Genomic DNA, 24,696 nt, shown 5'->3' on the forward strand with positions numbered 1-24,696 from the left:
CAGCAGTCAGATCCCATCCAACTCCCACCGCTTTGTGTCTGCAGCTCCTATGCAAACCCATGAGTCTACATGGTTACAGACTACAGAAACCCTGCGTATAGTCAAGTGTTGGGTCCCTTCCTCTGGCCTGTCACTCGCCTACGTATAGTATAGGGTGTAGAGTAACAATTGTCGGCACATAGGGTTCTCTGGCAGTCTATAGATCAGCATGGGAGATGCAGACACAAAGTTGCAAAAGTTTGCAAAGTTGCTTCACTTTTTCATTTTAGATGCATTGAAATAATAAAACAAGTTGGATATAACGCTTAAATTCATATTTTGACCCATAATCATCATATAGGGATTCCCTGAGTCTGAAGCACCACGTCACAGTGACCGCATCTAATATATTGGCATTTAAAGGGGTTGTCCACATTATCGTAATTTTAACAAATCTAAGTATTACAGGTTCCCTCCTTGTTAGTACAAGTTTCCCCACAGATTGTACACCTCTCCTGTCTATAAAATGGCCACACATGTGAGGAGGATGTGACTAGATATGTCCGTCAGCCTTCTCCAATTGAAAAACAGGTTTTCATACGACCAGATCTTTTTAATTGGTGGAGGCTGATGGACAGGTGTGATCACATGCTCCTCCGCCATCAGCCATTTCCAGACTAGCAGACCTATGAGGAAGGCGGCAATAACAAGTCCAGGAAGAGAACCTGTAAAACTTCTCAATTAACAAGTGACACAAAATCATGTCCTTTGTTAAAATAAAATGGACAAGCCCTTTAAAAACCGTCCGCTGACAATCGTTTTATGTACGTGCCTTTGGTTGGGGTCGACTATAATACTGAGTACACACGTCACAGATTCTATATAACCCTTGTGTGAACGTGGCTCTAGAAATTTGAGGCAAGTGTCAACAGGCCCTCAACTCAACGTCACAGGAGCCTGTGCCCGCATCGTCAAGTGATTGGGCAGTGTCCCAAGGCATTGGTGACATTGAGAGTCAGGAGTGTGACAAAAATGACATTTACAGCGGACCTTTTCAATACGTGCGTCATTACAATTATATTGCACTGCACACTAAAGCACTGATCCCCCATGTCATTAAAGAGGATCTTTTAGATGGGAAGACCCATCTCAAGATGTAGTAGGTATAATAATAATAATAATAATATTAGCAATAAAATTAGAAATGTAGTATAGTTCTTCTGATTCACTAAGTCACTTACCCCATGTGCAGGGCATTGTAGTAGCTTAGGTAGCCATGGTTATAACCACTAACAACTAACTGTCACTATATGAGTGGTTGTAACCATGGATACCTAAGCTACTGCAATGCACTGCACATGGGGTAAGCGACAAAGCAAATCAGAAGAACTACACTACATTTCTAATTGGAGGTAGTTTCTCATATTATTTTTATTACACCTACTACACATTGGGATAGGATCTTGGAGATGGGAATACTCCTTAAAGTTAATCATGTTGTTGGTCAGGGTATGTACTCTTCACATTGGCTCAGTTTTATAAGATTTTTTTATTTTATAAAACAAAGTTTTTCTTAAAAGGATTTTATAAAATTGGAAAAATAAAGCTATATTTTTTAAAGGGGGGGGAATAGCACCTCTCTTATCCACAGGCAGTTATTGGCATTGCAGCTCGGCTCACTTTATTCGAGTAGAAGTCAGCTTTAGTATTAGACATAGCCCATGGACAAGAGAGGTGCCGTTCTGGGGTGAAAGCAGTCATGTTTTTGGTAATTTTACACAAATCTCTTTAAAAGGGAACTTGCCAGTTTGGTCATTCTGGGCACCATGTTATAAAGCAGGAGGAGCTTAGCAGATTGATATATATAGGTTTGTGGGAAATGATTCATTACCTGAAACTTCTGCTCAATCTGGGCTTAGGAGTCCAGTGGGCGGTCCTAGTCAGTGATTGACATACATAAATAGCAGTAAATCACTGATTAGGACCGCCCACTGGACTCCTAAGCCCAGAATTAGCAGAAGTTTCAATGAATAAAAAGTTAGAGTGAATTTTTTTCCCACAAACTTATTTCAATCGGCTCAGCTCCTCCTGCTGTATAACATGGTGCCTGCAGACTTCACAGGGACTGTGCCTTTAAAGCCTCACTCTAGTAGAATAACTGCACAACATATTTTGACTAATTTTGCCTATTTTCAAGATCATTTTTAAAATTAACTGCATACTGCCGATGTTTTGGTCGCCAGGTGACCTGATGTGGACGGATAATTGATCTATTGCACTTATATAATTTGAGATAATAGGATGGAAAATCTCCTGAACTCATCATTCACTATGAAAAACAGCTAAAATCTCTCTGGGTCAAAGCAAAATAGACTGCCAGATAATTGAAGTATCAGGTTACAGAGCCTAATATACTCTTTGGAGGGGAAGGAGAAGTGAGGCGCACTCAGCATTGTGAGAGACCAAGCAGATTTTACATATTTTACTTATGTGCTGGAGTCACAGCCACACAGCTCAGTATTGCTGTATAAAGTCTTTTATGCTGTGGCATCTGTCTGTGTGTTAAATAGAAGAAAAAGAGCAGTAGTCACCCTGTTTTTGTGTGCTGTGTATGGAAGATATCAAAGAAGCTCTGAGACAACTGAAAATTAGAGCTAGACCCTTCAGAGGGGGAAGCTGCTGAAAAATGCTGTAAATCACTAACTAGGACCACCTACTGGACTCTAAGCGTAAAATGAGCAGGAATAAAAAGTTAGATTGAAAATACAGTGTCTAAAAATAGTGTTATTCCTCATATACACGTGAGGTAAAGGAATGGGTGAACTGAAGAACCCAGACAGGTTATAAAATTTGGGGTTATTCAATCTGGAAAGACGAAGGGTTAAGAGTAATCTTATTACAAAGTACATGAAGGAACAGTACCGATATCTTTCTAATGAATTTTTTTACACCTAGGCCTGCGACGGTGACAAGAGGCATCCTCTACATCTAGAAGAAAAGGTTTACTTATCACAGCCACAGATTCTTTACTGTCAGAGCAGTGAGATTTTGGATTCTTTACTGTCAGAGCAGTGAGATTATGGATTCTTTACTGTCATAGCAGTGAGATTATGGATTCTTTACTGTCATAGCAGTGAGATTATGGATTCTTTACCGTAAGAGCAGTGACATTATGGATTCTTTCCAGTAAGAGCAGTGACATTATGGATACTTTACTGTAAGAGCAGTGAGACTATGGAACTCTCTGCCACATGTTGTAATGCCTGATTCACTACAAAAGTACAATAATAGCCAGGATGTCTTTTGAAAAATATAACATTACAGGTTATAGGTACTAGATTCTGTGATGGGATGTTGACCCAAGGAACTGGTCTGATTTCCGTATGCGGAGTCGGTAATAATTTTTCCCCTAATATGTGGAAATTAGCATCTGCCTCATGGGGTTTTTGCCTTCCTCTGGATCAACATGTTAGGGTGTAGGTTGAACTCGATGGATTGATGTCTACCTTCAACCTTACAAGCTAAACTTATTCTTGAAAAGTTACCTGAAACTACAGGTGCGTCGTAAGAATATGAAGAGTATGCTGGATTTAACAACTCCTGATTTTGCAGCGTTTCTCTGATTATTGACTCAAAGTTTAGAGCGTAGAATAAAATTATATACAATTTGTTTCATTTTAAATTTTCTCATGATAGATTATATAACCGCGCCAAAACATAGTATTTCGTAATGACGAAATTCTTCAGTCTTACCTGTCACTTCTGCATTCCTCAGCTTCGTTTTGCCCCTCTCAGATATTTTTAGCTTTGTTCCTGACATAAGCTGCTTTTGGTAATTATATTCTTCCACCTCTACCATAATAATTAGACATAACATGAACATCATGATGGAGGTAACGGAATAAGCTGATATAAAGGGATTATTTCACTTAACGTTTGTCTCTTGATTAACCCATTGTCACAGCTTTAAGAAAAATAATTATCGTCTGCATCCAGTCTCTGCTCCGGTTGGTTTCCTTCTTCACCATGACGTGTCTTTTCGCTGGTCACCTGCAATGTCCTTCACGTGCTTATTCTTCCTATAGATCCGGCTCAGTGACCAGACAATAATAATCTGTTCTGGCAGAGTAGTTCCGCGAGCCTATATCTGAGATGTCCACATCTGCGGGTTCTCTGTCTGGGACACGCGTCACTGGGGCTATCCGAGGCGGTGGAGCTTTATAGAAACTTCTTCTGACTCCTGAAGATAATGAACAATGGTAAAAAGATGGATGAAAATAGGCAAAGAAAGCAATTTAATGCGAGATAGAAGGAAATGCTGGTTTAAGGTACCTAAATCTCCATCGGGGTCAAGATCGGCTGCTTCGTTATTTACAGTCAGCATTGGATCCTTATCATCCTGACACTGAATCTGAGGATCACCTTTGCCTTCAGAGAGTGAAATCTTCCGAGGGAGGGCCAGCCGAAGCTCCTTCCAGAACTCCGAGGCTGGAGACTATATTGAGAAATGCAATAAGACGACTCAAATATTTATTCCCATAGCAGATACATTTACAACATTCTGTTTTAGATTATTTCTACGTGATAGAAGGGTCTTTTGGTAACTTCAACCTTCTGCGCCACCACGGGAAAAATAAATCATTACACGGTGCCCATTCAAATCATCGGCTGCCAAATTCATGATCCTTCTGAAGCTGCTTTCAACCGTTGCGCAGCCAAAATCCCTGCTGTATTTACAAACAATCATAGTAGGGGTATTCCCTTAACTGAGTGCCTCTGCTCTCCATACCAATACTCAATCAGGAGAATCCCTGTACTTTGATTTGTGTGAAAATAGAGTACAGATCTTGCCAGGCAGCAGTTGAAAGCAGCTTCTAAAAGAGCATAAACTATGCATGTGAAAGGGCACCGCAGCATAGTATCTGGGAGAGAAGGGTGAGAAATAAAGTAACGAACTTTACAAAATCTAAGAACTTTGCAATGCCTGAGGGATGATTAAACAAGAAAACAATTTAGTTACTCTTTAAATTAATTAACATTGCATATTCTCCAATATGTAAATTTGCTACAGATAAAGCTCGAATCTTGAATGCTGATTTTTGAGATATTCGTTTCAGCAAGGATTTGGAGGTTGAAGTGTCACCCAATGTAAGATACTGTAAAGGACATATCGATATTCATGCTATAGTTACTTTTATAGTTACTTAATTTCTGTTGCTTGCTCCTAAAATCATATTATTACTCCTTGCAGAGCATACATTCTTTCATTCTTTTCTCCTGTTTCACATGCAATTTTCTCTCAAGAACATTCTATGAGACACCCTGCTCCTGTTATCTAACTAGTCTGAGCCGGGATGTGTAACCTTGTAACTTTCCATCATGTGCCGAACTAACGATAATATGACCATATGTGTGTTTCCGTAATAATTGTACTAACATTGGTTTAAGCCTGTAGTATGGCTGTAGGTGATTGGCTATTGATATACTCAAAACAATATATAATGCTAAGTAGAAAAAACGTGGGTTAGAGATTCTCCGGATCCTCCCATACAGAGCTCTGTCTCAGTCTGGCTTTCTGTTGAATTGCGCAATCAACCTTGTAACATAATAATTTGACACTCACTTGGTCAACCGTGAAGGGTCATTGCTGCCCTCCCTCAACAATACCATTCGTAACAGTCTAGAAGAGTATCCTATGACCATAAAATACTGCTCCTCTTGTAGTCATGCCCAAAAAGGATCATGAAGGGAGCCGAACTGCGTTAGTAAAAATATTCAAAATTCACTGTACATTTTGCTCAGAAAAACGTATATTCCCTCTCCTCCAAATTCACCACAGAAAGTCGTACCACAGAATTGGTCTTCCACATCAGCATTTTCAATGTCCCCTTCTGACTGTTGAGTAGATGGATAACTTCTGCAGGCAGCTCCTTGTACTGATTCTCAAACACAATGAAGATGGGCGTCTGCGAGAGTTCCAGGAGGCGGAAGAAGCCGTCCCTAAGCACAAAAAATCTAATCCATTAGTGGGCTGTCTCATGAAATGCCCTATGAAAGTATATGGCCATCATACAGGGAGACCACTCATAGGTGTGTTGACATTACTGGGCCTGCCTTATAACAATCATCAAAAGGTCCTTTGGGACATGTAAGCATTTTACATCAAAAAACAAAAATTCCAACCTAAGGGCTCACTCAGAGTTCTGTTTTTCTTGTACGTATCCAAATTTTTCAGGAATAGAACAAGCACCCATTAGAGCCAATGAGGCTGGTCACTTGTCTGATATTTTGCAGACTGTTTGCTTTTGATCTGATAAAAAAAAACCAATGGAATAGATGTGGAATACGGTGGTTCAGAGTCTGCGCTGCGCAAGGTACAAAAGTACAATCATACACAAAGGTGAAGAATGAATGCGGCTTATTATGTCAACGTGTTTCAAGGTTTTCAAACCTCTTCATCAGGACAAAACCACAAACCTTGAAACGCGTTGACGTAATAAACAGCCTGTGTGTGTGATCGTACTTTTGAACCTTGGGCAGCGTGGACTCTGAACCATCATATTCCCCATTTAATGCACCGTATCTCGTTGGTGGTCCCTCAGCAGCCCTTACAATCTTCTATAGGAGTTGTGACTGTCATAACCCTATCAGGTGAGTGTACCGTTAATATTTTATACCACTTGGTTACCAGATAAGACCGTATTTGCGCTTTTTTACCTCTCCAGTCCCCCCACCCCCACCCCCAATTGATTTATGGATAAAAAACAGACAGAAAATGGGTCCATGAAAATCGTGTGTTCATTTATCGGGTGATTGGCAGCCTGTTTACACGGCAAGATCATCGTGAAATGAGTATTTTTAACAATGCTTGATCACAATAAGCTTGCAGTGTACAGTAAATGCCTCTTAAAACTGAACGTCCCCCTTAAATCTTTCACCATATGCAGAAAATGGTGGCGACCTTGTAATTTAATTCAGTAGATAAACTCACCTGAAGTTACTTTGGCACCATTCCTGCTCTAGATACGCCATCGAAAGAACCACAATCAGACGTCGGCTGCGGCTGACATTCATCAGCAGTTCAGCAGAAGGCTCTGTATACAAAGAAAACGACTTTGCGTTTGTGTATTCAGTACTTAGTATCTAAGGAGCATTTAAAAAATCTCTCCTATCAAAGTTTTTATCCTCTTAATATATTGCAGTCATCATATTATACAGCACTGTGTACGTACAATTTCTCATTTTGCCTTTATACACAGTTACTACTTCTCCTTTCTATTAGATCTATGACATCACGTGATTAAAAACTGACTATCTGAATCCTTCCAAGCTCTATGTAGAAACAAGAAGTCTCTCTTCCCTGCATGATTTTATTTGTACATGAATAAAAGAAGATTTTAGCTCTAGTGGAGTGCCACCCCGTGTATTTCTCCTCGTATGTATTCTTATGGACTCTTATGGAGGATAGTGTTGCACCTGCTGATGAGGGTGATTGCTGCAGCGGCTCCTGTCCCTGGCGTTCCACAGCAAAGGTACGCTTAGCACACGTGGTGCCGGTTCCTGACTTTTGTACTGAACGTGTTCACATGGTCTAATGCTGAATCTCCACTTTAAAGAGTGACCATCATTTTAATTTTTTTTTTCCAGAAATCAACAGCACACATGAAGACAAGTAACTTGGTAATATATCTTATCAGAGAAACCTACTTCTTTCTCCTCCAGGACTGATCTTTCATTGTCAAAATTCTTAATTCACAGGTAGAATCTGTCTTCAGTGAATACAAACTTTCCCATTACTGAGATAGGAGATGACAGTTGGTGCTCAAAAAGTTCTATGGAGAAATGTAACCGTTGTTTCAGGAGAACTTGTAGCAGAATGTCTGCCAGCCTATAGCTCCTCTCCTCTCCATAGAATGTTATAAGCACCAACGGTCATCTTCATATCTCAGTAATGGGAACATCTGTTTACACTCCTGAATTGAGAGTGAAAGATCCGTCCTGGTAGAGAAAGAAGCAGATTTCTCTGATAAGACAAATTACATAGTTATTTTCATCTGTTTTATTGATTTATGAAATAAAAATGAAAGCAAAAAAGGTGTTACTACCCCAAAAAAATCAGTAGAGAGAATCTGTTGAGCTGGTCGCATGTGGTTTAGCTGAATCCACACACTCCGTTTTGACCATTACCTGTGCTGGGCAGGAGACTCTGCTCGTCCAGGTGCAGCTTGTAGCCATACCTGTTCTCCAATTGTGGCTTCAGGATGAAATTCGTGAACTTTGTGTCGATGTTGGAAGGACAAAAAGAGACGTATGCATCAAATAGGCGGCCATCTGTGGAAAACACTGTGATTACACTGGCTGAATACACAATATTATTATTTAGTGGGTGTTACTCTACAATATTTTGGCATAGAAGTTAACCAGAACAGCTTTTTGGGCCTCACAGATATTGCAATTCTTTTTTGCATTCTAAATGCCATACATTTTTTATTTTAGCCATACCAGGGCTTGTTCTGTTGGACCAGTTGTATTTTTTTTTTTTTTTTACCATTTTGAGGAACATAGAACTTTTTGATTGAAGGAATTTTCTTCTAATAAGGATAAATTTGCGAATTGCTTATAAAATTTTGTTTCGTTCTCCCAAGATATTTCATTCTTTATTTTATTGTTTACTGCTCATTGGCAAGAGGAAAAAGCTTGTAAGTAGTGATGAGCGAGTATGTTCTGTTAACCCTTTCGGCGAGTATACTCGGGCGAGCACAGAGTATTTACAGCTGCTCGGTGATATGGTTGAATCACTCCCGTGTGCATGATTTGCAACGGTTTGACAGCTTTAATACATGTGAGGAATGTGTAAGATGGAGAAATTCCTCACATGTATTAAAGCTGTCAAACAGTCGCAAATCATGCACACAAGAGTGATTCAAACATATCACCGAGCAGCTGTAACTACTCGGTGCTCGCCCGAGCATACACGGCGAAAGTAGTGATGAGAGCAAGTGCTCCCTACTAGCGTTTGCCCAGGGTGCTCGGGTATGCTCCGAGTATCACGGGTGCTTGAGTGACATGTTCAAGCCCTCGTTGCTGCATGTTTTGCAGCTGTTGAACAACCATAAAACATGCGGGGATTGCCTGACAAACATGGGCAATTCCAGCATCTTTTGTGTTTTACAGCCGCAAAACATGCAGCAGCGAGGGCTCGAACATGTCACTCGAACACCCGCTATACTTGGTGCATACCCGAGCACCCTACACAAACTCGAGTAATGAGCACTTGCGCTCATCACTACTTGTAAGCGCTGCTCATGTTTGGCCTAATACTAGAGGCTAAACATGAACAGTGCTTACAAGCTTTTTCATAGTGAGCTTGTACGGTCTACACTGAGGCTGTCAGGGATCGCTGAAGGATAATGTTACTTCCCAATTCCAGTTACAATGTGCTTCCAATGCTTCAGGGGCAAAACTGCCTCATATAGCAGCAACAGGAGAGCACAGTTCAGACCAGCAGCGTGTTGGTGCCGATGGCCATAACTGTCGATCAATCATCCCCAAGCAATTTGGAAATCAGGGGCTGAAGAAATGTGCGCTCCTGAAAACCAAAGATGAGATTAACCCTTTAACTTTTATTAACAAAAGTTTTCCTTCAAATTAATTTGTTCTACATACCATACTTACTTTTTATTCTATTTTTTTGTGATGCAGCTAAAAAAAATAAATCTGGAATTGTTTTAATTTTTTAGTTAAAGCGGTATTCCCATCTCCAAGATCCTATCCCAATATGTAGTAGGTGTAAAAATAATAATAGTAGCAAATGCCTCCAATTAAAAATGTAGTATAGTTCTTCTGATTCGCTATGTCGCTTTACCCATGTGCAGGGCATTGCAGTAGCTTAGGTATCCATGGTTCCGACCAATAAGAACTGACTGTTGCTATATCAATGGTCGTAACCATGGATACCTAAGCTACTGCAATGCCTGCACATGGGTAAGCGACAGCAAATCAGAAAAACTATACTACATTTCTAATTGGAGGTATTTGCTGATATTATTATTGTTACACCTACTACATATTGGGATAAAATCTTAGAGATGGGAATACCTCTTTAAGGCTTTTACTATAGGGTATAGTTCACATGATAACTTTATTCTGAGGATCAGCGCATTTACAGTGGTCTACAATTTTTATCATTTTTTGTAAGTTTTGCTACTTTTGTAGAATAAAAATATTTATTTTAATTTTGGCGAACAAGTCCATCACTGCACTTCAGGCAGTAGCCCCACATGTTACAGAAGAGATCCCAATCAGAACAAAAAGGTTCTGGAATTTCCCCCAAAACAGTCCTGTTACCAATATTCAGTAATTACAACTAGCAGACCATTATTATATCCAGTACTGGCGCAGAAACTAATTTCCATATTGACACCTACCATTTATTTCTGGGTCTCCATATTTGTCTCGGTACCAAAGATTAACGCTCAGACGACACTTGATGTAAAGAATGATACCGATGACCAAGACTGCAAACACGCAGAGAGCGAAGGCCACTGCTGCTATGTGTCCGGCTTTATCTGCAGACACAAACAGTAGCAAATGAATACATGGAACATATAAAAGCCATATAATTCCTACAGCAGCATGCATACATCCTCATCTGAGGTTATGTCAAAGCGGAGCTGGTCTGTAGGGATATGATAATCGAAACTGGAGCTGCTGTGCGAGACTATTCAGGAGAAAACGCTGTAAGCATTCCTTTCATACAGGAATATATTATATAGGGGGTCTTATGACATAGCAGGGCCATAAGGCATCATAATAGCCTCTGTAACTCTATATCCCAAGACCGTATACAAAGTTATTATTTTTCCACCTCATATTCCACAGCGCTCATCCCTGTCCCCATTGGGGCTCACAATCTACATTCCCTATCAGTATGTCTTTGGAGTGGGGAAGGAAACCGGAGAACCCGGAGGAAAATCAAATACACAAACACGGGGAGAACGTACAAACTCCTTGCAGATTTTGTCCTAAGTGGGATTTGAACCAAAGACCCCAGCGCTGCAAGGCTGCAGTGCTAACCACTGAGCCACCGTGCTGCTCATCCATCGCACAAAGCATCAACGTGATGGCATAGATAGCAGATCTCACCTCTATGTCTATTCTTCTTAATGGCTATACTTCGGTAGCTCCCGTTTTTCTCTTTCTCCAATTTTTTTTTCCTTTGAGGGTCCTATATTATCAACTGAGATTATTACCTTTGTGACAGCGGTTTTCTTCAAATTTCAGCAGTTTGAGCTATGGATCTTGATTCCTTCCCAATCCCCTGACAGTAAAATGTTATCAGATATAATGGAACTGTGGCCCATCCAATAGTCACCGTTTCTACAATCCTGCTAGCCCATGTTATGCTTGCCACTCTGCCCCTTCACCTGTGTTGCTACACTTTTTAATACGGCTTGGATCAGTGCCTAGTCTGCTGTAATCACAGGACTTTACTAACTAGCAAAGTCTTTCTACAGATATTCAAAAAGTAATTATAGGCCAATTATGTAAGATATCCAAAATATTTAAAGGGGTTTTCCCACAAACAAAAGTTGATTTTAATCAATAGATCTTGGAATAATAATAAGTTCCACAATTGGATGTGATTAAATTAAATGTTCCTGTGCTGAGATAATCTTATAAATGTGCCCCTGCTGTGTACTGTGTAATGGCTGTGTCTGATCATGCAGGAACATGGTCTGATCATACTACAGCTCTAGGGCAAGGGGAGGAGAAAAAGTATACAGACATTACAGTAAAGGATGGAAAATGATTCTTTCTTTGAAGTAAAACATTGTTCAAAAACAGGAAGGGAAATGTTTTACCACAAAGAATCAGCTGTGATCCCCTGCTGTAATGTATGTATACTCTTTTGCTTCCCTCCTGCCCAGGAGCTGTGGTATGATCAGACCATGCTCCTGTACGGTCAGACACAGCCATTACACAGTACACAGCAGGGGCACATTTATAAGATTATCTCAGCACAGGAACATTTTATTTAAACACATCCAATTGTGGAAATTATTATTATTCCCAGATCTATTGATTAAAATCAACTTTTGTTCATGGATAAACCCCTTTAAGGCAATTTTACACTGTTACAAATGATCATTCCCAATCATATTTAATGTAAACTTCCCCTCCCCGGAGCAATTAAATGACAAAACACGAAAACACTTTGTTGTTGATTGCATAAAAATTATCGTTGGAGAGGCAGCAGATTGCTTTGTATAAACAAGAGATGTGCTGCTGACAACAATGTGGTAGGGAAAAGTTGCCGTGAAAGAAAAGTTGACCGAGCTTCCTTAGACCTCTTTCACACGTCGCTGTCTCCGGTACGTGTGGTGACAGTTTCCACATGTACCGGAGACACTGACACACACAGACCCATTCAAATAAATGGGTCTGTGCACACCTCAGTGTGTTTTCACAGACCGTGTGTCCGTGTGCTCAACATGGAGACAAGTCCGTTTTTTATGCGGATACACGGTCCGCAAAATGTACCGCACGGATGAAATCCGTGTGTCACATGCCGGCGCCTGGGAATCAGTGCTACCGTTAGCACTGTCCCCAAGTGCCGGTGCTGAAAGCTGCCCTCATCATGGTAACCTGCTGGTGCTGCGTTCAGCACCAGCAGGGACAATGATGAGGGTAGTGGTAGTCTGCTCCTGCAGTGTCCCCACCTGTAAAAATAAGAATAGAATAATAAAATCCATGTACTCACCTCTCTTAGGTGTCCCCCACTGTAATCCATGCGACCGCTGCTGCTGAGGAGCCAGGAAGAATGAGCCAGAGCTGCGCTCAGTGAGTGACAGGACACTGCTCCTGAGCAGCAGCTCCGGAGCTGCTCATTCTCCCCGGCTCCTCGTCAGCAGCTGTCACATGGATTACAGTGGGGGACACTGAGGAGAGGTGAGTACATGAATTTTATTATTTTATTCTTATTTTTACAGGTGGGCACACTGTGGGAGCAGACTACCACTATCCTCATCATTGTCCCTGCTGGTGCTGATCGCAGCACCGGCAGGGAACCATGATGAGGGTAGTGTTCAGAACCTGGTGCTTGGGAACAGTGCTAACTGTAGCGCTGATTCCCAGGCGCTGTCCGTGTGATCTTGATGCGGCATATGGTTGCCACACGGGACATAGATATCTCCGGTACCGGAGAGATGCAGATGTGTGAAACTAGCCTTATGGTTACACCAAAATGAAAGGACATGAGCGCCGTTCAAAGAGCACATATACATTTTAGTAGATCAGTGATAGATCTTTATTACATCTTATGCTGTTTTCACTTATGTTTTTTTTTTTTTTTTTTACGTTGTATTTTTAGAGTAGGGTATAATGATATTGCCCCAGGAGTGGACACAGACAGAAGAGGGTCCCTGTGCAAGAACAGTATATGGGACATTTGCAGTCCGATAATGATTATAATGCACAATTTCATCTGCTTTGGAGGGGATAGTGGGCCCCTTACCTCTTTGGACCCTACGCAGCTGCCTAGGTTGCACCAATGGAATGTCCACCCTGAACCAGATCACCTTCATCTACATCATCATTAGTGCTAATCTGAGCAGACATTGGAATTTTCCATACAGTAATACTAAGAAACTGAATTCACAATGTAGCACACCATGAATGCCGCACTGAGAAGTCATGGGGGGAGGGGTTGCACTGAGGAGTCAGGAGTCATGGGGGGGGGGGGTCGCACTGAGGAGTCACACGGGGACCACATTGAGGAGTCAGTCGGGGGGGGGGCGCACAGAGGATTTCATTTCATTTAATCGATCTAATCGGTACCTGTTTTGTGGAGTGTAAATGAGGCAGACACATTCTGCAGGTTACAGGTAAACCTCCCATAATCATCTTCGGTGGTAAGATTAACACCTAAGATGCTGGAGAGGAATTTCACGGAACTGTTGAGACCATTCCTGTGCAAGAAAAAAAATTATTAATAATAGAATTAAAGCTAAATGACATTATAATTATGTTTACATAATAGACGAATCCTATTTCTCTCCTTGTAAGACACTGAACCTTTCATTAAGCGTACACAGATCAAACTGCACCTTATATCTTATAAATTATAGTTATAAATAGCACTGTCACACACAATTTATTGTGTTGCCCAACTTCAGATCATTGCTTGATGCACTTTGTGGTTAAAATGCAATTATTTATCTTATCTGTATTTCTGGCTTACATACATTTGCTTGGCTAATAAGGCATAGGGGAAAGATGGAACAAAGTTTGACTGCCAGGCCTGACTACAGAGGATTTGTTTGTAGTCTGTTACCATAGAAACAGGTTTCTAAAGGCATTGAAGACTCAAACTGACTGGAAACTTGTAACTAAGACGAGTTGCAAAGGTGTTTTATTCTGTGTATTTTAGATCATGAAAAGGATGGTCTTAGCAGTAAGCAATCATGAGATTAACATAAATTACACTGATAGTCAATTACTGCTGGACATAACAAGGATGGATAAATGGTTGTAGGTAATAACTCTCATCTTAAATTATTATGGTGGACCAATCCCTTTATCACCTGAGAATATCCCCGTCCCCATCTGAAACCTCATACAACTACCCCTTAATGTGAGGCTTCGACAAGGAACTGCGAGCAATCTTCTCAGAACATAGGTAGTTTTCTAGATTTTTTTTTATTAATAACAGCATTTACAGTATTTGTATGAACTTCCTTATCTAAGCTACATCCGAGGTGTCACTAAGGCGGCCGATTTCCCTCACCAAGTTTTACACTAAGCAAGCCCTTTTTGGACGTGCTTGGTCTGATCCAAGTAGACAAGAACGCGATCCCAAAGTTAAAGGGAACCTGTCTCTATTACAATGGTGTCCAATAGTCTGGCTTCATGTTATAAAGCAGAAGAAAAGGAGTGGATGGATATATAAGGTCAAATTCATCAAGATGTTTTCGGTAGTTTTCTGATGCAAAACCTTTGAAATGTCACAACATTTTGGCACAATTTGAATTTTTTTTAAAACACAATTTTTTAAAGGGGTTTTCCCAAGACAGCAAGTTATCCCCTCTCCATTGGATTGGGATAACAATGATTGTTAGGGGTCCAACCACTGTGACCTCCAGTGATCCTAAGAACAGGGCTCTGCTCTGAATGATATGATGGTCAACCATGCGCACCTTCACTTCATTCATAGTCTATGGACTGCCCAAGATAGCCGAGTAGAGCGCTCAGTGTTTTCCGGCAGTCCCATGGACAATGAATGGATTGGAGGTGCGCATGGTTGACGTTCGCTCCATTCAGATGGGGCCTTGTAAAGCCCCATTTTCAAGATCACTGGGGAGATCCAATTATAGACTGGGGTGGGTAATTTTTCACTTTTGACTCTCATAGAATAAAGGCTAGAAGTATCCCAACTACAGTTAAGTGGAAAATGCCCACAGGGATATATAGGGTATGTAGGGTATACATCAAGGGGGGTTTAGTTATAGCCCCCAGACTAGGCTGCCGTGCTCCCTAATGCTAGGCCTAGTGACTTTCAGAGAAACTAGAGAAGTATTACTTCATATTCCTGTCAACGCCGTTTGATTAACCAGTTCTCATTCTACAATAAATTTTATGGGCGTTCCAGACCTGTTAGTGAACTTCTATTAGTGGAATAATTACTGTACTTACACCCTCCAAATCATACCTTGTAAATAACACAGATCGGATCGGTAACAGAACGCTCTCTTACCACACAGTGTCGTGCCCGGTGTATGGGTGCTCCGCTGCCTTCCCGTCCTTCTGCCACGTGACACTGCCATTACATGAGCTTAGTACCTGCAGCGTACAATTAAGGGACACGGTGGTGCCAAGGTGCGGCCACAGCTCCTCCTCTATGGTCGGGGGTGAAATGAAAGAAATCGGAAACCCGCATTCTCTACCTTCTAGAAAAGAATTGGGGGATATCAATAATATTAAATACTATATTTTTAATTAAAAGCAAACACACTAGGAAATAAAGTCAGAGAATACAGGATCTATCAGCCAGACTAGATAATAGCTATGATGGTTGGCGATTGCTATGGAGGCCTAGCGTGTCAACACATTACATGAAACCTATTAATTAAATAGGAAATGTGTAATGCTTCATAAAACCAGTGGTGGCGCTGCAGGCAAATGGAATACTAGCAACAGAGGACAGCTGATTGCCAGGGGTCTAATGTGGTCTACAGCTCATCTAATAATGCCACCAGATCTCGTCTGGCACGTGACAACTTCAGTTCCCACAAAAGCAGGGAACTTCAGAGCTGTCCCAACATCTGATGATACACCGGGAAGGACATACTTGCCCTGAATTGAGAGGCGTTCATGGAGATTTTTCAAAGTAGGAAACTAAAAAAATGGAAAAATTATTCATCCTGGAATCTCAAAAAAATATATACCTAAAGACTAAAATTATCTGATTCCGTAAAGAGGTTGTCCAACAGTAATTTTTTTTTGGTAATGGATTTATTCAAAATAATAAATGGAGGCGTACTCACCTTCCAGCACCACTACAGATCTAGCACAGGCCGCTAAGGGGGTCTCCGCTGGCTGAGGAAGCTGTGGCTGCTCCGTTTGGAAGTCACAGCACTGTAGTAGCTTGTGATTAGCCGTAGCTTTAGAAGACCGTGACGTCTGATGCTTCTCTGATGTCTTTTCACCTGACCTCTATAGTTGCAGATGTTCTGTGATTGTCCAATCAAGAGATGGTGGAGACCTTCGAATTGGCCTGCGCTGGATCAGCGGGCGTACTGGAAGGCAAGTATGCCTCTGTTTATTATTAGGAATAAATTGGCAGACGTGACTCCAGTCTTCTGTCCTTACATTCCTCCTTTCTGGCCTCCACTTGTGTTTCACATATAAATATTGGTGGGATCGGTCCGGCAGTGTCTGAATTCTGGATGATATGGTGTTTGTGGACTATAAACAATGGTTTCCATTGATCAATGCCAGGAATCTTCTACAGAAAAACGATGCAGGAGTATTACATCCATGGTCACAACCTCCCAGAAGTTTTTTCATGGGTCACCCCTATACCTAGGCTGATGGGGGACCAACCTGCCGTGGGAGTGTCACATATGGCCCTTGGTCCAGAGAGCCCATACTCCCATCTATACGGATCGTGTGGACATCCACATGTGCTACTATTATTATTCACATCATAATTTTGCATTCACAAGAGAAATCATCAAAAAGGCAGGAATTAAAGTCAATATTGACTTTTAGGATTGCAGTCTCCAATAGGTGGCACTAGAGTTCTAGTCCTCTTCTGAAGAGACAATGTGCATATTTAATTTCCCAGCGGAGCATGCATGGCTTATAAGTCTCCTCACTCTGACATGCCAGGCCTGAATTGTCACCCTCAGAAAAGTTACTCCTTAGGCCACAGTCCAGAGCCTCTCACTTAGCCAGATCAGATCTCATACTTTGCACTGATGAGGGGCAATACCCCGAAACACTATCTGCAAATTGAGATTTTGCTTTGGCTTTTATCCTAAGTCATATTGCAAGGCTCGTTAAAGAGAGGATATTGACTTTTAGGATCGCTGCTTCCAATAGGTGGTGCTAGAGTTCTAGTCCTCTTCTGAAGAGTCAATGTGCATATTTGATTTCCCAGAGGAGCATGCATGGCGTATAAGTCACCTCACTCTGACATGCCATACTTGGCTTGTCACTCTCCACAAGGAGAAACGTTACCCCGTATACTCAACTGCAGTATAACATTTAGTCCTTGAGTGTGGATTACAGGGACTGGTTGGAAGATGAGACTTTACTTATTGATATAGTATCCATAGGAAGATGACCTCCAAAATTAAAAAGAGTAACTAAACCTGTGAGCATTTTAACAACTTACTAAAGTTTTGTTACTTTTTAATTATTTTCCAAGTTACGCAGTCATACTGTACTTCCCCAGCTTCAGGAATGGTGCACAGAATCATGGGAAAGCTACATGACTGACAACCACTAAGGCAGCAGATATGGCAGCCATAGGAGATGTCACCCAGTTTTCCAACCATAGAGTTTTTAACAACTTAATAGAAGATGTCAATTTATGGATTTTTTCTTGTTGGTGGTGGGGGCTCTATCAATGGGAAAGGGGTCTACCCTTAAAGTGGCATTCTGGTTTCATAAAAAAAATATTAGTTGTGTATATGGGAAAGTTCTACATTTTTTTTTAGACATTTTGTATCAATCCCTCACTATCAAGATCTCTGCTTGCTGTAATTTACTTCCGTCTAGTGGATACAAGTCTGTATGGGTCATATGATGGTCACATGTACAGTATAGTGATCGAATGACCATGATAAATTATTATGCTCTAGAAGATCTTTAAGATCTGCAAAAATTGATAAAGTATATGACAAAATTATATAACTTTCCATTGTACAAAAAAAAACAAAAATATTATAATATTTGCTGAAATTGGAATATCTCTTTAAAGGGGCTTTCTGGTAAAAACAAGTTATCCCCTATGAGCGGGATCGGTGATAACTTGTTGATCGGTGGGGATATGACCGCTGGGACCAGCACCGATCAAGTTAGTATGGATCGGTAATGCGCCTGCTCAACTGTTACTCCATTCATTCTCTATGGGGCTGTCGAGCGATGCGCATGGCTTTTTCTGGCAGCACCAGAGAAAATGATTGGAGAAGCGGTCGGACCATTTTGTAAAAGGGATAAATGCGTTCCACTCGGGATAAAAGCTCCCGGTTCTGCCGACCGGTGCGGGTCCTAGCAGTCAGATCCCCACCCATCAGAAAGTTATCAGCTTACCCATTACGTTGTTACTAGGCTGAAAACATTTTGGTTATGAAGAAGATTTTTGTTCATTATGAATAGCTAACATAGCGCGACTTTAATTTGTGACCATCAGTGGTATGGACAGGGTAGAGCGGACGCTCTTTCGGAAAGAGGATGAGTTGTATACTGTAACCTTAGGTCAGAAGGCAATATCTATTGACCCATGGCATAGTAAAGAATCATCCCATCCGTGACTGCAAGTCATATAAGGCAGGGGTGGAAATAAATTATAAGGTAAGACTTTGGAAAAATACTTAGTGACTAATTTAACTGATAATTGACATGACCACTCCTCCACCCAGCAACCGGCCAAAAACAGCCAACAATGAGGAGCACTGTTCTGCTGTGACCGGCACTCAGAAAGTCACTGATTCACCTTCATAGAAGAGGACTGGTTTACAACAACTCTATATTTGTATCACACGGATCCGTTCCTCCGACTGATGAACATATGAGTATGATACCGGCCAGAGTGAATAGCAGCTGGTATCCTCCCCAGGGTACAGCAGACACAAGCGGTCATAAAACAGTCCATGACGATATGATTCCCCTTGCCCTGCTCTCTTCTAACCCATCATAGCTAGAAAAGTCCCTTGACAATAAACTGATCATATAGATCCCCGTGACTCCAAGCAAACAGCCTTGATTGGTGTACATAGTAAGTGTCGATAACTCTGCAGCGCCACCAAAGGGAAACACTAAGCATTACATAATGCCGAGCCAAATCAACAGGACAGGTCCTCCGAGAAATGCCAGGGGTCAATTTATTCTTCCATTGCTAGGAAATAGAGAGGAACAGTAAGGAGCAGAGCTGTGAAGTAAAGGACTGTTCAGAATCATCAATTTATGAGGAATAAAAGTATCCACTACAAAAAACATGTCGAGAAAATTGATAAGCCATATTCAGGCTGGAAGAAACCGCCGCAGTGCGATCATGAGTGCTGCGAGCACCCTCAGAGTATGTTCACACATCAGCTTTTTCAGGAGGGCAAAACCAACCTGGTTTTCAAATGGAAACCACAGCAATTTTTTCCCCCTCAAACGTCTTTTATGAACGTTTTTCAAGCGTTTTCTAAATATTTTTGTTGACATTTTCTTAAAGAATCTTCCCATTAACTTTTTCTTCTCCCTAAATCTGTGTATATGTGCATGTACTGTAGTGTCAGTGTGTTAATATACTCACCTACTGCCGTCTTCTCCTGTTTCCAACATCGCTCCTCTTCCGAGTCACGTGACGACTATTCCGACTTGCCGGATCACGCTGTGCTCTATGCACAAGCCGGAAGTCTCTTTTACAGTGTAAGCCTATGACAATCCATAGACTTACATTGTAAAACCCACTGCCGAGTGACACAGACACTAGTGTAAAAAGTGGTGACGTCACTGTGAAGAGGAGCAGAGCAGCACTGGATGCTGCAGAAGACAGGGGTAGGCGAGAATATTTACACACTGACACTACATACACGTTTATCAAAAAAAAGTTCATTGGAGGGTTTCTTTAAGTGTTTCTTGTAGCAGTTTTTTGGGTGATTTGTGGGCGTTTTACTAAGTTCATTAAGCAATTAGTAAAACGCCAGCTTTTTTTTTTTTCATGCGGTCACACTCACAAAACGTTCCAAGACACCTAGGCATGTTCTGGGCATTTTATTGCCTTCACATTCACTTCTGTTGTAAAGTATGAAGCATCTTCCATCCGGGAAAACGCCTGAAAAAATGGTTCACTCATTTCTTTTCACAGCTTGGTGTTTTCTGGAAAACTGAAGCAGTTAAAAGATGCTCCAAAGCCTGAACATAGGAACAGTAAGTCAATTTTTGGATATGAGCACTCAAAGATTGGAGGTTTAGGAGTGGAAACTCTCCAAAATCCTCCTGAAAAACAATGGAGGTTTTGCTCATTTTTTGCTCTGAAAACTCTTCAGAAAAGACTTGTGTGCACATACCCTTACATGGAAATGAATAGGAGAATTATTTGGAGCGGTTTCTGGGCACTTTTTCGGGTGGATAATCGGAGCAGTCCTAAAAACCACGTAGGTTTCCTATTGAGAACCAGGGTTGCCAAATGACGAGTAATTATTGGACAGTCGATAAAAATGCGCAAATACCCTCAGGCCAATTTTCAGTCTGCACTAAAAATCTACAATAATGTGTAATGCAATGCAACTGGATGGGATTTTCAAAAACCCAGTCAAATTTTGCAAAAAGATCTGAAGATCTCACTTATTGCATAGTCAGCGAGTAGTGAAATCCACAGCATATCCCTATACAATCCACAGAATAATCCATGTGGCTATACTTGTGAAGGACACTGCTGCAGAAATAAACCCACGGCAGGTGAAGGTAACCTTAGGAAAGAGCAAGACAAGGAACATACTTTCAGCATACCTGTCCTAATCTTTCATTATAATCTAAGAAGAAATTTTGGCCCTCGATAAACACACAATGCCAATTCTCTGCAGCCCAGGAGACAACACCCTAATATGACACTGTATGATCTTTGATGAATGTTTTTTGTCTTTGCTTCCACTTCAGCTATTAAAAAAAAAAAATCTGCATTCCAAAGTTTACAATCATCAGCCCTTAGGTCCTAAGTCCTCAGTGTTGTGGACAAATGGGCATTACACCTAGAGCTAAGGGGTGAAGAGAATAGTGCAATAATGAAAGTGTTGCTGAAATAGAACTGAAATGCAATACCACTCACAGCCTGTGAACAATAGTGGCGCTGCTTCTGGAAAAACAAGCACATGATCAATTTATGCTGTGGGTATTCTCCGCAGTTTGTGCATGAGATTTGCAAAGGCTGGAACCACAAACTGCAGCAAATTTTCAATATGGAAAATCTGCTGCATTAGCTGCCAAGGGTATATAACTCAATCCTGCAAAACCGAGTGTCCAATAACAATGAGAAATTAATTAACAATACTTTTTAGAAAAATTACCCTGGCACCCCATGTGTTCGTACCCTAATCGGTTCTGACAGATTCCTAGTGGGGGGCAGGTGGCACCTAAGCTTTTATGTCTACTGGTTACCCAACCCCTCCATCCCTAGGTCTGCAGAGAGGAATATGTCTGCTGCCATGCATACTTAAACTAAATGTAACCAACCAAGAAAATGGGCCCTGAAGAGCCACAAAGATGGTGCCTCTCTCTGGATTAACTTAAGGCAGGGGTGTCAAATTCAAACACACAGAAGGTCAAAATGGAAAACTTGAACAAAGTCGTGAGCCAACCAGTATACAGAATAACGGGCCCCGCATAGTCCTCCATTCAGAATAAAGGGCCCCGCATAGTCCTCCATACAGAATAAAGGGCCCCGCATAGTCCTCCATACAGAATAACGGGCCCCGCATAGTCCTCCATACAGAATAACGGGCCCCGCATAGTCCTCCATACAGAATAACGGGCCCCGCATAGTCCTCCATTCAGAATAAAGGGTCCCGCATAGTCCTCCATACAGAATAAAGGGCCCCGCATAGTCCTCCATACAGAATAAAGGGCCCCGCATAGTCCTCCATACAGAATAACGGGCCCGCATAGTCCTCCATACAGAATAACGGGCCCCGCATAGTCCTCCATACAGAATAACGGGCCCCGCATAGTCCTCCATACAGAATAACGGGCCCCGCATAGTCCTCCATACTGAATAACGGGCCCCGCATAGTCCTCCATACTGAATAACGGGCCCCGCATAGTCCTCCATACTGAATAACGGGCCCCGCATAGTCCTCCATACTGAATAACGGGCCCCGCATAGTCCTCCATACAGAATAACAGGCCCCGCATAGTCCTCCATACAGAATAACGGGCCTCACATAGTCCTCCATAAAGTATAATGGGTCCGGTAAAGTCCTCCATACAGTATAATGGACCCCACATAGGGGTGGTGGTTCTGGGCCAAATATAAATCACCCTGTGTGCCAGATATGGCCCACGAACCATGACATGTATGACTTAAAGGGAACCTGTTATGTTGTACTCTATGGACAGCATGGCGTAGAGAAGGAGAAGCTGAGCAGAATGATACACAGGCTTGTTGGAAAATATTCAGTAGAAGTTGTATTTTATTCATGTTTGCATGCAGTGGGCGATTGTACTAATGATTGACAATTATGACTGCATTCAGGATCATACATGGAAGACTGTCAATCACTGAATAGGACGGCCTATAAAATGGTAGATCTACAGAAACTTTTCCCACAAAAATGTATATCTGATCGACTCCTCCTTCTCTATAACATCCTTGACAGGTCATTCTGGCTGGGATACTTAATCAAAAGCCAACTTTGGTGGCATCTAGAATCATAGCATCCCAGAATGTTAGAGTTGGAAGGGACCTCCAGGGTCATCGTGTCCAACCCCCTGCTCAATGCAGGATTCACTAAACCATCTCAGACAGATGTCTGTCCAACCTCTGAAGACTTCCATTGAAGGAGAACTCACCACCTCTCGTGGCCGCCTGCTCCACTTATTGATCACCCTCACTGTCAAAAAGTTTTTTCTAATATCTAATCTGTATCTTCTCCCTTTCAGTTTCATCCCATTGCTTCTTGTGTTTCCATCTAGCACCACACACCGTGAATCAAGACTCTATGCACTGGACATGGAATGTGACACAAAGATGGTGCACCATGTGGCACATTTTACAACATTGTTCTGGCGTTAAAGCTCTATGGATCTCCCTCTGTGTTAATTTCCAGAAATGGTGCACAAACATTTTCTAAATACGAGTTTGGGCAAGAACTTCAGAAAGAAAACTTCCAATTTCCCTAATAATTTCAATTACTGGTAATAACAGGATGACCATGGAAGAATTGTCACTGGCAACCATTATTGTCATGCTGCACTTGTTAGGTAGGTCAAAATGTAAGTAAGTGGCAATCCTCACCAGCCATCATCTTAGAACGTCACTTGCTTATCGCCGAGATGAATATGTGTCCGAGCTGCTAAAAGACAGAGAAGAACATGTGACACCAGGTGCCATGACGTATAAATGAAATAATGTGACAGTAACAACACAGGCAATATAAAAACACAATATAAAATGTGACAGTCTCAAGGTCACGTAAATGTCCCAGGTGCTGGTACCAGGAACTTGCCTTCATGCAGATATTACACAAGAGATACATAAATTATAGACAGAAACTGTTACCAATTGCAAGAAATAATGAAAGAAGACAAGGCAGCAGTGTACAGACCTGGACGACAGAGTAAGCAGCTAAGGATTTCCTCCTGAGATGTCAACCCAGAGCTTCCAGAAGACCCATGATCAGGAAGAATGCACAGCATCCAGCGGGAAGGGAACGGAGCCACAAACCAGGCAACTTTACAGGATTTCAGCCCTTCCTATCCACTACAAAGACACACAACTGTTACCTAGAGCCCAAGCGCTCTTCTGTACTATGCTCCTAGCCTGGCACCTACAACACCTGTGTGAGGAGGAGCAAGAGGCGGTGGCCGGAGAAGCAGGAAGTGTGCGACTACCTGGATGAAGCACAGAGGACAGTTGCTGCATTGCTCAATGATTACATGGGAGTAGACACAGAATAATATGACAGCTCTCAGGAGTCAGTCAGTGAGTTCAGGACATGAAGAGCTTAAAGGGTTTATCGGGTGAAAACAAATTATTACCTATCCACAAGAGATAAGTTATTGATTGGTGGGGTCTAACCGCTGGGACATGCACTGATCTACAGAACAGGGCACTTCTATTTCTGCTCAGCCACCACTCTATTTGGGGCTGCTGAGACTTGCACTTTTTCTGGCATCCCCATAGAGAAGGAATGGACATGGTGGCTCAGTTGTTAGCACTCTTGCTTTGTAGCACTGGGGTCCTGGGTTTAAATCCCATCAAGCCTCAAGGACAATATCTGCAAG

The 24,696-nt window shown here is 41.7% G+C and overlaps 1 protein-coding gene across 4 annotated transcripts; it reads right to left on the reverse strand.

Moving 5' to 3' along the window:
* Nucleotides 1–1,509: 1,509 nt before the first annotated feature.
* On the reverse strand, nt 1,510–24,275 carry SIGIRR (single Ig and TIR domain containing). 4 transcript variants are annotated; one of them, XM_073658733.1, is made up of 10 exons: nt 24,018–24,275; nt 23,708–23,762; nt 15,734–15,923; nt 13,819–13,949; nt 10,407–10,547; nt 8,167–8,310; nt 6,971–7,073; nt 5,829–5,979; nt 4,312–4,474; nt 1,510–4,219 (listed from the first exon to the last, which is right to left on the reverse strand). In XM_073658733.1, the coding sequence occupies exons 2-10, from the start codon at nt 23,715–23,717 to the stop codon at nt 4,059–4,061; spliced, it is 1,194 nt and encodes a 397-aa protein (XP_073514834.1). In that variant the 5' UTR covers nt 23,718–23,762; nt 24,018–24,275; the 3' UTR covers nt 1,510–4,058. The 4 variants fall into 4 exon arrangements, with proteins under 4 accessions (XP_073514834.1, XP_073514832.1, XP_073514833.1 ...); XM_073658731.1 differs by having other exon boundaries at nt 15,734–15,926; XM_073658732.1 differs by having other exon boundaries at nt 23,708–23,765.
* Nucleotides 24,276–24,696: the final 421 nt, after the last annotated feature.

This window comes from Phyllobates terribilis, unplaced genomic scaffold (assembly GCF_046119375.1).
Source record: "Phyllobates terribilis strain yellow unplaced genomic scaffold, ASM4611937v1 Scaffold_13__5_contigs__length_258822181, whole genome shotgun sequence".
NCBI lineage: Eukaryota > Metazoa > Chordata > Amphibia > Anura > Dendrobatidae > Phyllobates > Phyllobates terribilis.